The sequence below is a fragment of the Bufo gargarizans genome, chromosome 3 (assembly GCF_014858855.1).
Source record: "Bufo gargarizans isolate SCDJY-AF-19 chromosome 3, ASM1485885v1, whole genome shotgun sequence".
In the NCBI taxonomy this organism is placed as follows: domain Eukaryota; kingdom Metazoa; phylum Chordata; class Amphibia; order Anura; family Bufonidae; genus Bufo; species Bufo gargarizans.
The window spans coordinates 464,595,008-464,611,229 of record NC_058082.1 but is presented as its reverse complement, the minus strand read 5'-3'; the positions used below and the strand labels follow the sequence as shown (position 1 = coordinate 464,611,229).

The 16,222-nt window shown below is 43.9% G+C and overlaps 1 protein-coding gene across 2 annotated transcripts in view; it reads right to left on the bottom strand.

The window, feature by feature from the left end:
• Positions 1–7,718: 7,718 nt before the first annotated feature.
• The window catches only part of CORO6 (coronin 6), a 147,550-nt gene continuing 139,046 nt past the window's right edge, over positions 7,719–16,222 (bottom strand). For both annotated transcript variants that reach the window (XM_044283644.1, XM_044283643.1), the window contains exons 9-11: positions 10,735–10,792; positions 8,891–9,121; positions 7,719–8,648 (exon numbers count right to left, since the gene is read on the bottom strand). In XM_044283644.1, coding sequence (XP_044139579.1) covers positions 8,526–8,648; positions 8,891–9,121; positions 10,735–10,792 — 412 coding nt within the window. In that variant the 3' untranslated portion in view covers positions 7,719–8,525. The remainder of the gene's footprint in view (positions 8,649–8,890; positions 9,122–10,734; positions 10,793–16,222) is intronic.

Genomic DNA, 16,222 nt, shown 5'->3' with positions numbered 1-16,222 from the left:
GGACGCGGTTGCATTATGTAGTTGGCTGGTTCATGTTAGAGGTAAAGCAACAGGAAAGTTGTTTATCGGGAAACGACTTTTATTAGACTATTTTACCGTTTAAATCTACATAAAAAAATAAATACATCTTCACAGCATACTGTAGGGCTTTCATCTTGCACTAATTCTGACTAGGGCTGGCCATACCCACTGGATAGCTGTCGACCAAGCACTAATTCAGCCAACAGCTATCTCTCACTATCCCCCTATGCACATTTACTTTTGGCTTGGGCGAGCATGCATTTGTTCTAAATGAGGAGAGGAGGGAACGTCGCTGCCAGACTCCTCTGGGCTTTACTCCCATGAGAACAAAAGGATCGGACAGTTAAAAACCCAACAGCCCCATTCATCAAATCCTTAATATGCGTCCTGGGAGAGATACAGGAGTCCCCCACACACATTGGATGCTTGGCTGGTGGGCAGATCCCCTCTCTCACTTGGAAAGGATGAAAAAAATTCAATTTCTGAATGGAACCGGCACAAAAAATTGAATAATGTTCTACCGGATACTGTATTAGCCTCTGTTCCCCGCATGTTAAGAGCCCTACGTTGGAGATATATAGTACAACAGGCACACAGTGGGATATGTCATTAAGGCCCTATTCACATGACCGTATTTTTGGTCTGCATCCGACCCTCATTTTTTGTGGACTGGATGCGGGCGCATTCATTTGAAAAAAAAAATGCAGATGCAGACAGGATACCGTGTGCTGTCTGCATCCATATGTCCATTCTGCAGTCATGCAAAAAGGATAGAACATGTCCTATTCTTGTCCGTTTTAGTGGGAACACAAAAAAACGGATGCAACACGGACATCACATGGACTTCATCCATATTTTGGGTAGATCCGCATTTCACATACGGTCATGTGAATGCACCCTAATAGGCTTCTACTAGCTGAATACTGCCATTCAGTGCCGGACCCCATGGACAAAAATGGGATCTGGCAGGGATCTGTCCTGTTTCCAGCATGAGTGCCGGGTTTCAGCCAGACAAAAAACATTGCATGCATCCGTTAAATGCAAGTGTGAACCTACCCTAACTTAATTATTTGGGGAAAGGAGACCTATTGGGAGTAGCTGATTTAAAACATATAGGGACAGTATATACTATAAATCAGCTATTTCCTATCTCTCCTCCTCAATAGCCAGTGCTGACTGCACAATCTGCTCTGCATCTCCCGGCGGTTGGTTTGTTACTCAGCTGCCAGGGATACAGAAGAATTATGCACTGTCAGCGCTGGCCACGCTGATCAGTGTCAATAAAGCAGGAGGGCAGAGCAAATATATATACATAGTACAGATGTTAATTTCTGGAAATATATAGGAGCCAGCAGGGAGGGAAAAAGAATTAACCCCAGCTGTCTTCACAGTGAGCGCTTTGTAGTGTGTAGACGGACATGCCTTAGTAATGCTCATTTAGAGAGCGCTGCTAGGATGCAAGTTTTCTTATGTTGCCAAGTTCTCTAAATAAAGTATATTAGAAAAATCTTCACTGTCCCTACAAATTAAATAAAAAATAAATAAATGACAGTTACACTTTAAAGTATACACAAAGTGACAAGCTTTTATATAGATTTAAACTGCTGTTTGCTTTGCAGACAAAGTCATAATATCTCTTCAAGCACATCTGATCACTTTGACAAAATTGTTCAAGATGCAGTCTTTTGAACATCAAACTTACAATGACTTGCAACGCCAGTAACAGAATGAAACTCCCCAAAATAGGTCAGACTTGTAAAAGTAATAAACTTAGCATCATAAACCTTCTTCAGTCCTGTGCCTCCACTCGCTTTCCTGGGAATACACTAGACATCAGCGACATGGCATTCCTAGGGACGTAACGCCATGGGGTCATGTGACCACGTTGTCCATGATGTTACGGGGAAAACATCAAAGTGGCAATAGTGCATCAAAGCCACATCACTGTGACATCGGGGCATCAATGTGAGATCGCAACTAGAATGGCGGTGTGTAAATTACAGTTTTGGGATTGGATTTGTTTTTACAGGGTCTGGCCTATTTATATGTCAAATGTGAGCATGGCAGGAACGTGCACACTGCTTCCATGTAAACTTACAGGGTGTGATTTTTAGCTCAGTTCACATCTTTTTTTCTCATGGTTTTTCTTCAAGTGAAAAAAAGTGTCAAAATGTCTACATTGATTCCTATGGATGTGACACATGCACAAAATGTGCATACTTATTTTAAAAAGTCCAGAAGAGCATAGTGTACTTAACTTTTTGGTACTTTGCAAAAACATATATGTTTTTTTTCCACTGAATCAATGGGCAACATATGGGTGATGTATGCAAAAATAAAGGCTATGGGGCACATTTATTAGACACCGGGCTTAATAAAGCCCTGCACTGGCGGTGGATCCGCCGCAGTTATGTAGAGGCACCGACTTCCGAGCTGTCTTACATATAGACCATTTTCTACGCCTAAACCAGGATGTAGAAAATGGTAAATGAGAAGGGCCTGCCGGACGTCCCCTTCCCCGCCCACGTCACTCCTACTTTTTTAGACCTGGTGTAAGTGGGGAGAAGTCGCAATCTGCGACAGCAATACTCCTAGTTTAGGCATATCTCTGCTTGATAAATGACCCCTTATGTTTGCATTTTTACATATACAGTACGTCGTTCTAACCATAATCACATGATAAAATGTTTTCACATGAAAAACAGGTACACATGTATCAAGAAGTAAATGACACTAGAAAATGTGATGCATACTATTTTGTGGGGTATGCAAAAAACACCCACTGTATGCAAAAAAAAAAAATCGAGATCCGAACTGAGCCTTACTTCGTTCTACCTTCATTCTCAACCGTATGATGAATTTTAAAGTAAAATCTCACATATACATGCTGTGTAAAGATGCTTTCATTTCTTTTATTCCATCCTTATCCATTTCATGCAGAATTATTTAGGCTGCGTCATAGCTCTAGTCTCAGTTCTCCCAGCTGACCCCTGCTGATTCAGTGTCTGTGGTTCTGACAGTGTTGTACACTGGGAGGTGTAGCCTCTTTGCGTTAGGCATGGTAAAGTAATTTAATATAAAATAAAAAAATGTAATAAAAAACGAATAAAACATTTCCTAGAATGCAGCGCACCTGAGCAATACAGTTAGGCTATTGGGAAGGCGTCTGTCAGCACAGAGCTGATTGAATGAGATGCTGTATTCATAAGATGATTAAATCTAACCATGTGCAAAGTTCAGGTGTGCACCTCCAATGAGGCCAGGTGAGGCGGCTACCTCAGACGTCGAGAGTTAGAGACAAGAGGGGACAGTGGCAAGGGCCATGAGAAATGAGCGCTTCCATTGTGGAAGTGCTCATCTCTCTATATTCATGTGTACCACAGTATGCCTTTTACACTAGGGACTGGAGGGGGGTGGGGAGGGGCTAGGTGTAGGTGCACCCCTGGCAAAGTTACATAGAAGGGGTTTCCCACCAAAACATCTATGGCTTATTACTGTGAAAACCCATTTAAGCTTCTTTATATATTATACAATACTTTTTTCAAGGGTATCTATCAGTCATATACATACACTGTTAAAAGCCACATCCTACACTGGCCCGATAGTCATACAGTCAGTTGCCTGGGTGCTATAACACACATTGTGAAATCTTCTTCACTGTCTTAAAGAGGTTTTCTGGTTTAATGGAATTTTACCAGTTTCCTACAGAGATAATATTGCTGCATTTTAGGGTCCATATTGAATCTGCAACATCTGAATACTATGAAATCTAAATTTAATGCAGTAGAATCGTGGGAGGTCTAAGTGCTGTATCTGTAATTTGGACCCTAAAATGCATCCATATTAAAGGGAATCTGTCACCCAATACATCTCACTAAAACCAGCTGACATGTGACATGTGTGTTAGTCAGCTGAATTTAATCCTGTTGTTCCTATGTCGATAAGTACCCAATCGGTAGGCATGAGCCTTTTATTCATATGCAAGTTAGCCTCGAGGTGCAGCAAGGGCAGTGCCATTGCACCCAGACGCTCTGCTGACTCACTTACAGGCCACGCCTCGAGCTCTTTGAAAGACGGGGTCATGCAGTAAAGACATGATCACACCTGGCCCGAAGTCTTGCGTCTGCATGTTTGCTTCACTGGTCGGCGAAGTGTAGTACAGTAAATAAGCTCGCTGTCCGATGGATTCTATACTGCACCTGCGCCAAACAGCCCAGTACTGAATCCATCGGCCTGTGAGCTTCTTTACAGAACTGCGCCAACCAGTTAAGGGTAAGACTTTGGGGCCAGGTATGATTTCGTCTTCACTGCCTGGCTGTCTTTCTAAGAGGTGGGGATGTAGCCTGTGAGTGAGCAGAGTGCCTGGGTGCAAAGACACTGCCCTCGATGCACCTAGGGGATCATTTGCATTTTAATAAAAGTATAATTTCTACAGATTGTGAGCACCTATTGACATGGGAACAAAAGCATTGGATTCAGCTGACTGCTCAAGCATGCTGCTTTGTACTGATGAGAGGCAAGAACAATGAAACAGCTGTCTGTAGAATGGGGTTTTCGTTTGGAGAAGGCTTTTGGTCCAGCTTTAAAGGGGTTGTCCAACACTGACGTACTGGGCTCTCCATGGGTAAGCTAGGCTGAGGCTCCCTCCTAGCAGTGTTCCCAGGGACATCACCGGCACTGATGGGCAGGCTTTAGCGCTACCCTAGCCGTCTTACCCATTAGTGCGGATGACGTCACTGGGATCAGTGCTAGGCAGAAGCCTCAGCCTAGCTTACCCATACAAAGCCTTTGGCCTGCGCGATTCAGCTGATGTCAGAGGGGCTGCCTGGGTGAAAATGTGGATATGTCCAGGTTCAGTTCTGAACCTGGACAACCCCTTTAACTAGAGGGTAGCTAATTCCTCAATGTTTGAATAGGAAATCCTCTGTGAGCTAAATAGCCAGGATTACAGGATGATACTTTCCAAACAACTATCAGGGTAAGAGATATTTCTTTTATATATATGAAAAAATTACACAAAAAATTGATAAAATGACAGCTACATTGGACATCAGTGGAGTGCAATAGGTATTATTTCAATAAGTCACGTCAAAGGAGCTTTAAGGACACAAGGATAATATTTGAACCTGTAGGCCTAAGCAGGCTGCATTGTGTTGTAGACACCAGAGCGATACAGTAATACACAGAATAAAACAGTACGGTGTTGAGCACATGACTAGATTCACCATTCAGACAAGCTTGGCATGCGCCTAAGGCAGCAAAATGTGTGGAGGCATGGCTGATATTGTTATATTTATTACTTCTTTTCCCCTGCTATACTACTATATTTTTGCTATTTAGTCTTACTACATATACTCTTCCCCAAACATTGGAGGACAAAACTTATAATAATCTTAGGATGTATTCACACACAGTAAGTAGTGAAGCAACAACTGTGTATGTAGCCTGGGTGAGCAGTAACATCCGCCATAGAGAAACACTTAATAGAGGAAGGCAAGCGGTGGCCCTAGGAGGAGTTGTGGCTCACATTAGTATTTATCTATATTCTATATCAGAGGAAGCCGTTCTGCTCAATGAATGAGAAAACTACCAATAAATTATAAAATCACCAGAAGGCATTCACAAGAACTGGCCCTATTGTATTGGCCCAGTGTCAGACTAGTGTGCCTTGGGCTCAACAGGGGATTTAATTCCGAGAGCCTAACTCCCACTTTTAATTATACTGAGCAAAAATATTAACACAACACTTTTGGTTTTGCTCCCATTTTGCATGAGCTGAACTCAAAGATCTGAAAAATTTTCTACATACACAAAAGACCCATTTCTCTCAAATATTGTTTAAAAATCAGTCTAAGGCCTCATGCACACGACCGTTGTGTGCATCCGTGGCCGTTTTCCGTTTTTTTTCGCGGACCCATTGACTTTCAATGGGTCCGTGGAAAAATCGGAAAATGCACCGTTTGGCAGCTGCATCCGTGATCCGTGTTTCCTGGCCGTGAAAAAAATAGGACCTGTCCTATTTTTTTCACGGCCAACGGTTCACGGACCCATTCAAGTCAATGGGTCTGTGAAAAAACACGGATGCACACAAGATTGTCATCCGCGTCCGTGATCCGTGTCCGTGATCCGTGTCAGTTTTTTCCTATCATTTCCATGGCAAACTTGACTTAGATTTTTTTTTCATTTTTCATGTCCGTGGATCCTCCAAAAATCAAGGAAGACCCACGGGCGAAAAAACGGTCACGGATGACGGACCTACGGACCCCGTTTTTGCGGACCTTCAAAAAAACGGTTGTGTGCATGAGGCCTAAATCTGTGTTAGTGAGCACTCCTCTTTTGCCGAGATAATCCATCCCACCTCACAGGTGTGGCATATCAAAGTGCTGATTAGACAGCATGAATATTGCACAGGTGTGCCTTAGACTCACCACAATAAAAGCCCACTTTGAAATGTGCAGTTTGATCACACAGCACAATGCCACAGATGTCGCAATGTTTGAGGAGACGTGCAATTGGCATGCTGACTGCAGGAATGTCTACCAGAGATGCTGCCCATGCCATGAATGTTCATTTCTCTACCATAAGCCGTCTCTAAAGGTGTTTCAGAGAATTTGGCAGTACATCCAACCGGCCTCACAACCGCAGACCATGTGTAACCACACCAGCCCAGGACCTCCACATCCAGCATGTTCACCTCCATGATCGTCTGAGACCAGCCACCCGGACTGCTGCAGTAGCAATCGGTTTGCATAACCAAAGAATTTCTGCACAAACTGTCAGAAACCGTCTCAGGGAAGCTCATCTGCATGCTCATCGTCCTCATCGGGGTCTGGACCTGACTGAAGTTAGTGGTCGTAACCGACTTGAATGGGCAAATGCTCACATTTAAAGGCGTTTGGCACGTTGGAGAGGCGTTCTGTTCATGGAAGAGTCCCGGTTTTTACTGTTCAGGGAAGATGGAAGAAAGCATGTGTGGCGTCGTGTGGATGAGCGGTTTGCTGACGTCAACGTTGTGGCTTGAGTGGCCCATGGTGACGGTGGGGTTATGGTATGGGCAGGTGTATGTTATGGACAACGAACACAGGTGCATTTTATTGATGGCATTTTGAATGCACAGAGATATCGTGACGAGATCCTGAGGCCCATTGTTGTGCCGTTCATCCACGACCATCACCTCATGTTGCAGCATGATAATGGCCCCACATTGCAAGGATCTGTACACAATTCCTGGAAACTGAAAACTCACCGGACATGTCACCCATTGAGTATGTTTGGGATGCTCTGGATCGGCGTATATGACAGCGTGTTCCTGTTCCTGGCAATATTCTGCAACTTCGCACAGCTATTGAAGAAGAGTGGACCAACATTCCACAGGCCACAATCAACAACCTGATCAACTCTATGCGACGGAGATGTGTTGCACTGCATGAGGCAAATGGTGGCCACACCAGATACTGACTGGTTTTATGACCCCCCCCCCCCCCCCAGTAAGGCAAAACTGTGCACATTTCAGAGTGGTCTTTTATTATGGGCAGTCTAAGGCACACCTGTGCAATATTCATGCTCACCTTGATATGCCACACCTGTGAGGTAGGATGAATTATCTTGGCAAAGGAAAAGTGCTCACTAACACAGATTTAGACAGATTTGTGAACAATATTTGAGAGTAATGCGTCTTTTGTGTATGAAGAAAATATTTCCAATCTTTGAGTTCAGCTCATGCAAAATGGTAGCAAAACCTAAAGTGTTGCATTTATATTTTTCATCAGTGTACATCCTAAATTATACTGTTAATACAGTCTAATAGGGTGGCCAGCACTGTTTTGTAATATGGAGCCTTCTGGGCCCAATCCTTTGTTGGGCCAGTTTGATCCTGATATGGCCTACAAAAATGGCTCTGTCTGCTGTGCACATTTATACATTAGATATTCTATATGAAAATAAACTATTTCTGAAAAATGAGGACAGATATATATATATATATATACGGTATATATATATTTCTTTAAGGAAATCAGAATAATATATGTACCCTATCTATAGTATACAATATATTAAAATGAAGATGTATTTAAAACGATGAGAGAGATTGATATGAGCCTCTAATTCTGTCCGAGGTGATGTGTCCCATTTTCGTAATTTAAGGACCCTGGCATATTACAGCCATAATATTATATTTCAGTCTGCTACCTGTCCCATTGTCCGTCAAAGCAGCCTAGAGCTACAGTCAATGTAGATGCAAACAGAACCGTCCATGATTGATATTTGCCGAAAAAAAAAGTCTTCAATCCCTGTCCCTTAGACTTAACCAACCCAAGTGAAGAAGGCCTCAATAAAATTCCCTAACAATGAAAGGAATAAACAGGGAGCCTTCAGTTTGGAGTCCATGCATTGGCTCCATCGCCTCTTGTAAAACATAATCAAGTTTGCTTGCAAGGAAAGAGGGCATGTCATTGTTGAAGTGCATTCTCAGCCGGATGGCAGAATTTAATTCACAGTTCGGCTCAATCAGTGCCATTAGCGATTTCTTGTAGAAGGTTTTCTAAACTGGAGATGCGCTTCTCTTGAGACTCAACAGTGGCTCGCAAGTACTTGATTTCTTCTAGAAGTTCTTCTAGGGAGACTCTCTAGTGAAGAAAAACAGAAAAAAAGTACACGTATGGAGGGTAGCTGTATCAAAGAGCATTAAGACTGATCAAAAATGTATGGGCCACAGTGAAAAGTCTATGACAGAATCCATGATATTGCATGTGTCAATGTTATTCAGGTGTCTTCTTATGTGGCAGAAGGTTCATGGTCAACTGCTACATCTGAAGCTCTACTGGTATGCCGATGACTAGTCTCATATCTAGACATGTGAAGTACTTACTGAGAAGCCAGTATCACAAGAAGAGTAACTTCTACGTGGCCCAGTTGGTGGTTTGTTGTCCAGCATGTTTTTCTTGGTGACTTTAAGTTCCCTGTTCTTCACAGGTAGATAGCCATCCCTGAGTGATACCAATATAGGGTCAGCGGTCTGTCCTGAAAACCATTCGTCTGCTTCCAGGGCTGGTTCAGGTCCAGGCGTGTCTGGATACAGATCATCCTGGAACAGGTCTGACTGTAAGAAAGAGAAGAACCAGTCTCATTGAGGTGACTCCGGCCTTATATCTCCCAGTTATTTTACGTAATTGTGATAGGAAGTCTGTTCGCATCTTTTTTATTTATGATTTTTTTTACTGGTAACATTAATTTATGGCCAGGGCCAAGATGCACTCTGGCAAGTCTGCTCCTTGTTACCAGACACCTACAATTGCATCTGGTAGAGTAGAAGGGAAAACACAGCTGTTGTGCTTACCTATACACCACTTTTTAGGCTGATTTGGGAACATTTATCAGGACTGGCATTCCCAAACACCAGTCTTGATCCCCTGTGGTAAGTGAGATGCCTCTTAAAAAATGTGTCACATCTCTGGCCCTCCGTGTGCTAGAACCTCACATCTATGCCAGCCAGGACGCCCTGCGCCTCCTTCTAAGCCCTGCCCTTTTTCTCACCACTTAAGAAAAATGTTGAGAAGCTGAAAAATTTGCGCACATATGGTATGTGCCATAATTTGCAACTTTTTTTTACACCACAATAGTGCCATAAAGTCTTTAATAAATGCCCCTCCCCCATTGTGTGAATTCAAACTTAGAATTAAAGTTACAGAGAGTCTGTCACCAGTAAATTTACTTTTATACCAGGCACAATGACTTGTAGGCAGGGGCGTAGCTAATGGCTCATGGGCCCTGGTGCAAGAGTTCAGCTTGGGGCCCCCTTCCCTCAGTGCTTTGTGGCCAAGAGCAGGAAGCGCAAAGCCTTCATGCTGCCTGAGGCTAAAATTGAAATGGCACCCCTGCCCCCATGCCAAATTCTTGATTTAACCCCCTTCCCTTGAGCCAGAGGTGTATATTGACCAGCATGGACTTTCTATAATACTGGTGTCTTCTTATGCACCACAAGGGTCTTTGGGCCCCCTCAGGCTCCTGGGCCCGGAAGCGACTGCTACCTCTGCACCCCCTATAGCTACGCCCCTGCTTGTAGGGCTAGCTCAGCTGAAAGTAATGATACCTTGCAGTTATTGATCCATTGTGAGATGACCATGCAGCCCAAGAACGGAGGGGCTGGCAGAGGAAGCAGGAGGAGCAAGGGTGTACAGAGTGGTTTGGGCTCACCCTCTCTGCACTTAACTGCTCATTTGTGCTTATTTTTTCTCCAGAATGAAGCAACAAATTGCTAAGGCTAGCTTCACACTAGCGTTAAAATCGTTTGGTAGGTTCCAGCAGAGGAACAGTCTGCTGGAGCTCATCCTATCTGGCATAGCTGGAACAAGCAGGAGCACCCCCAGGCTCCATTAACTATAATGGGACCCGATAGGGATCCAGCCTGTTTCCAGCATTAGTGCCGGGATTCAGCCAGACAAAAAACGGTGCTTGCACTCATTTTTGTTTGGCTGAATCCCAACACTAATGCCAGAAGCAGGGTCCCATTGTAGTCAAGGGCTCCGGCAGGGAAAGGCAGTAGCCGGCTATGCTGAATACGATGAACTCCGGTAGACAGTTCCGGCAGAGGAGATTTTAATGCTAATGTGAATATTTTTGACAAGAGACACAGCAAATGTCAGCCATGATAGCAGCTGGAATTAAATTAAGATGGGGAGATGAAGAAAAGTATGGGTTGTAGAAATCTGTCACCTTTCTTGGAACTGTCATAACAATGGGTTCACATTTCCTCTCGTGCAGTTTGTAAAATCTGTAGAAATGACACAATTTGATTTAAATAATTAGCAGAAATATATTTTGAAAAACATCATCTAGTCACTTTGGTCACTCAATAATAGTTACAAAACTGACACCTCCATAGAAAAGCAACACTCAAACTTAAAAGGGTTTTCCAGTCTCCTGATATAGATGACCCATGTCCTATATCCTCAGGATAGGTCATCAATATCTGATTAGTGAGGGCCCGACACCCCTCACCCCCACCAATTAGCTGTCTCAGCAGTGAAATTAGCTGAATTAGCTGAATAGAGCAGGAAGAACAGCGCCATGTAGTGGTTGTGATGGGTTACTGCAGTTGAGCTTTCATTCACTTCAATGTGAGATGAGCTGCAGTAACCCAGCACGGCCACAACACTAGAGCTGTGCTTCCTGACCCATTCAAGAGCTAGTTCCGCTGCCGTAACAACTGATCGGTGGGGGCGCAGGATGTTGGAACCTCACCGATTGAATATCAATGACCTATCCTGAGGATAGGTCATCAATATCAGGAATGTAGAAAACCACTTAAAAGGGGTTTGCCCCCTAACAATACACATCCCCTATCCACAGAAGGGGTAACAAGTATGTGATTTTTGGCAGTCTGACTGCTGAGAACCACAAGAACAGAGGTCCCGAAATGCCCCATGAGAATGGAGCGGTGATATACGTGTGACTACTGCTCCACTCACTTCTATGGGACTGCCCGAGGTTGAAGGAACAATTGAATGATCAGATACTTATCCTCTATGCTGGGGATAAGTATTGTCAGTGAGAAAAACCCTTTAACCTCTTGCAAACCACCCACTGACTTTATACATCTGTACAAGGAGTGCAGAATTATTAGGCAAGTTGTATTTTTGAGGATTAATTTTATTATTCAACAACAACCATGTTCTCAATGAACCCAAAAAACTCATTAATATCAAAGCTGAATATTTTTGGAAGTAGTTTTTAGTTTGTTTTTAGTTTTAGCTATTTTAGGGGGATATCTGTGTGTGCAGGTGACTATTACTGTGCATAATTATTAGGCAACTTAACAAAAAACGAATATATACCCATTTCAATTATTTATTTTTACCAGTGAAACCAATATAACATCTCAACATTCACAAATATACATTTCTGACATTCAAAAACAAAAACAAATCAGTGACCAATATAGCCACCTTTCTTTGCAAGGACACTCAAAAGCCTGCCATCCATGGATTCTGTCAGTGTTTTGATCTGTTCACCATCAACATTGCGTGCAGCAGCAACCACAGCCTCCCAGACACTGTTCAGAGAGGTGTACTGTTTTCCCTCCTTGTAAATCTCACATTTGATGATGGACCACAGGTTCTCAATGGGGTTCAGATCAGGTGAACAAGGAGGCCATGTCATTAGATTTTCTTCTTTTATACCCTTTCTTGCCAGCCACGCTGTGGAGTACTTGGACGCGTGTGATGGAGCATTGTCCTGCATGAAAATCATGTTTTTCTTGAAGGATGCAGACTTCTTCCTGTACCACTGCTTGAAGAAGGTGTCTTCCAGAAACTGGCAGTAGGACTGGGAGTTGAGCTTGACTCCATCCTCAACCCGAAAAGGCCCCACAAGCTCATCTTTGATGATACCAGCCCAAACCAGTACTTCACCTCCACCTTGCTGGCGTCTGAGTCGGACTGGAGCTCTCTGCCCTTTACCAATCCAGCCACGGGCCCATCCATCTGGCCCATCAAGACTCACTCTCATTTCATCAGTCCATAAAACCTTAGAAAAATCAGTCTTGAGATATTTCTTGGCCCAGTCTTGACGTTTCAGCTTGTGTGTCTTGTTCAGTGGTGGTCGTCTTTCAGCCTTTCTTACCTTGGCCATGTCTCTGAGTATTGCACACCTTGTGCTTTTGGGAACTCCAGTGATGTTGCAGCTCTGAAATATGGCCAAACTGGTGGCAAGTGGCATCTTGGCAGCTGCACGCTTGACTTTTCTCAGTTCATGGGCAGTTATTTTGCGCCTTGGTTTTTCCACACGCTTCTTGCGACCCTGTTGACTATTTTGAATGAAACGCTTGATTGTTCGATGATCACGCTTCAGAAGCTTTGCAATTTTAAGAGTGCTGCATCCCTCTGCAAGATATCTCACTATTTTTTGACTTTTCTGAGCATGTCAAGTCCTTCTTTTGACCCATTTTGCCAAAGGAAAGGAAGTTGCCTAATAATTATGCACACCTGATATAGGGTGTTGATGTCATTAGACCACACCCCTTCTCATTACAGAGATGCACATCACCTAATATGCTTAATTGGTAGTAGGCTTTCGAGCCTATACAGCTTGGAGTAAGACAACATGCATAAAGAGGATGATGTGGTCAAAATACTCATTTGCCTAATAATTCTGCACTCCCTGTATATATTTTAGAGAGCACAGCTGCATGCTAATCGTACATCTGCATGAGCGGGGAGCCCACGTCAGGGACAGAAGGGCTCCCCATAGAGAAGAGAGGGATGTTTTTTCATTGATCAATGCATAGAGCTTCATGATCGCTGCGTATAGTGATCAGGAAGTGGCAATGACGCTTCCTGCTCCAGTCCCAGCAGTCATGTGATTGCTGGGGGCCGGGAGTCTGTGTGAGCTGTTGGGTCTTATCAGACCTAGATCAGCGCTGCGCTGAGGCTGTACAGTGATGTCCAACCTCTCTGAAAGCTGTATTCTCCCTGTAACTGGGGGCAATGGGGCAGAATTTAAGGCTCAAAGAACTGCTTTAAAGGTACCTGTCATATTGAGCTTGCAGTCTGATCTCCCAGCAGCATGTTATAGAGCAGGTGGAGCTGAGCAGACTGATATATCGTTTTGCGGGAAAATATTCTGTGTCATGTTCAATTTATTCATTTAAAGGGAACCTGTCATCAACTTTATGATGTCCATACTAACAGCAGAATAAAGTAGAGACAGGTGAGTTGATTTCAGCGATCTGTCATTTATAGGTTAAAAGTAAGTTGTTGCTGAGAACCAACATCACAATCATTGCAGACTGGGCCTGGATGAGAGTCACGGGCACCTGAGAAGAGTCCTGGTTATTCATGAATCCCTGCTCTCCTGCCCACCTGCTGATGACTGACCGTCTTCTACCGAGTTTTCTCCCTTTCTCTCTAGGAGAGAACTGCCAATCATCAGCAGATGGTCGAGGAGAGCAGGAGATCAGGAATAACCAGGACTCTTCTCAGGTAGATCTGACTCTTCTCAAGGCCTGGGCTGCAATGATTATGATGCTGGTTCTCGGCAACCACTTACTATTAGCTCATGAGTGACACACCGCTGAGATCAGCATTTCTGTTAGTAATTTATGCTGCCCTCTTTCTATACTTAGGAGTCCAGTAGGCCGTCCTATCTATATGTGAATGCAAAACCAATATGGGCAAAATACCAATAGCTCAATATGTGTGGCAAAATGCAATAGCTCAGCAAAAATCCAAGCACACACATATAATGTAAATTCATTCTTTATTATTAAAAAGAAAATAGCATAATAAGACAATACAGACCAGGAGTCAGGAAGGGAGGCGAAACACGCGTTGGGGTTGGTGTCCCTTCCTGACTCCTGCTCTGTATTGTCTTATTATGCTATTTTGTACAACGATTTGATGTGGTACTGTGGTATTGATCGTGTTAGGGACCATTGGCTTTATATGAGTATATCCTAGGGACACTCTTTAAAGGGCTTCTGTCACCCCACTAAACGCATTTATTTTTTTTGGTCTACTTATAATCCCTATCCTGCCATATTGCCATACATTATGTTATTAATAATTTTCGTTCAGTAGATTTAGCCAAAAACGTAATTTTATGATATGCTAATTACCTTTCTACCAGCAAGTAGGGCGTCTACTTGCTGGTAGCAGCCGCAGAAAACCGCCCCCTCCTTGTTTTGATTGACAGGGCCAGCCGCGATCTCCTCCTCCGGCCGACCCTGTCAGCATTTCAAAAATCGCGCGCCTGTGTTGATTCGGCGCAGGCGCTCTGAGAGAAGGAGGCTCGCCTCCTCAGCACTCCCTCAGTGCACCTGCGCCGATGACGTCTTCACTTTCGGTGACGTCATCAGCACAGGCACACTGAGGGAGTGCTGAGGAGGCGAGCCTCCTTATCTCAGAGCGCCTGTGCCGAATCAACACAGGCGCGCAATTTTTGAAATGCCATGTTTTCTTTATATAGGATGGATTACTGATATCTTTAGCCTCTTTTGTTCACTGCACTTGCACTCTTCCACTCCTTCACTCCCCTTTCTGCGTGTTTTTTCTTCTCTCTCTATATGTGTAACTCCACATGTTATGCAATCCTATACTTAGCACAATCATCATCTGCAGATGTTTTGTATAAACCACATGAAGCGCTTGGACTTATATATTGTCATATTGACAATATATAATAGTCCTCTATACACATGTGATCGCACATCGCACTTTACAGTGCCTCTGATTGAGTATTGGCACTCTATTGTTATTAATTATCTACATAATTATGTATGCATTGCCCTTACAGTCACACTTATAGAATAATGCCTTATATGCTAATAGTGCAACTCTGCATTGCCACTTGGCTGTCTTTACTTATTTACTTATCAACCTGCTGTGAGAAAATCAGGATTTTGATCCTTGGCTATGAAGCTCTCTACTTGTTCGATCGGATGTACCTTATTGTATCTATTATCTGTAAAACATTTAGAAGGAGGTCTGGTCCGCTTGTGCGTTTGATAGTGTCATAATTACCCCGCCCCCAGCGCCTTTCTGCATGCCGATTGGCTGCCTGGTTCCGGTGGAGGCGGTGGCCGTTGTGTCGTGTGCCTCATCACATGACCGCCGCGTCACACCCATCCCGCCTCTGGTGAGGCGTGGTAATGTCGGGTTTGTGACAGCGCAGTCATGTGGCCCGTCACGTGGCGCTCCTGCCCCACCGTCTCCTCCCCCGGCATGTCTCCATTGGCTGCAGACCGTCCGTCTGACGCTGCGGTCATGTGCGGCATCACTTGACCGCTGCGTCAGCTTTGTTCCGGTATTTGACATTGCTTATTGGTCCACAAGACTTAAAGCTCCATGTTCATTGGTAAAGGTGTTACCAAAGTTTTTAATCAATCCCTTCACACACCTGTGTGGGCAGTATAATAGGGGAGGGTCTGTCTATTACCTTACATCCCCGGAAGAAGCCAGATCACTGGCAAAACAGCGTTGGGTCAGGAGGCGGCTGAGAGATCGACACACTACTCAGGGTATGCTTATCTTCACATTTGCCTCCACATTTGGGGGGGTTAGACATCTATTGTCTGCCACATACAATGCTGTCTTGACACCTTTTTCTGGGAAGTCTTTATCACCTACTGACTCCAATTAGGATAATGGAATTAACACCTTTGACCCAATGCTGGGTATAATTACCAGATGTGGATTCAGTTACA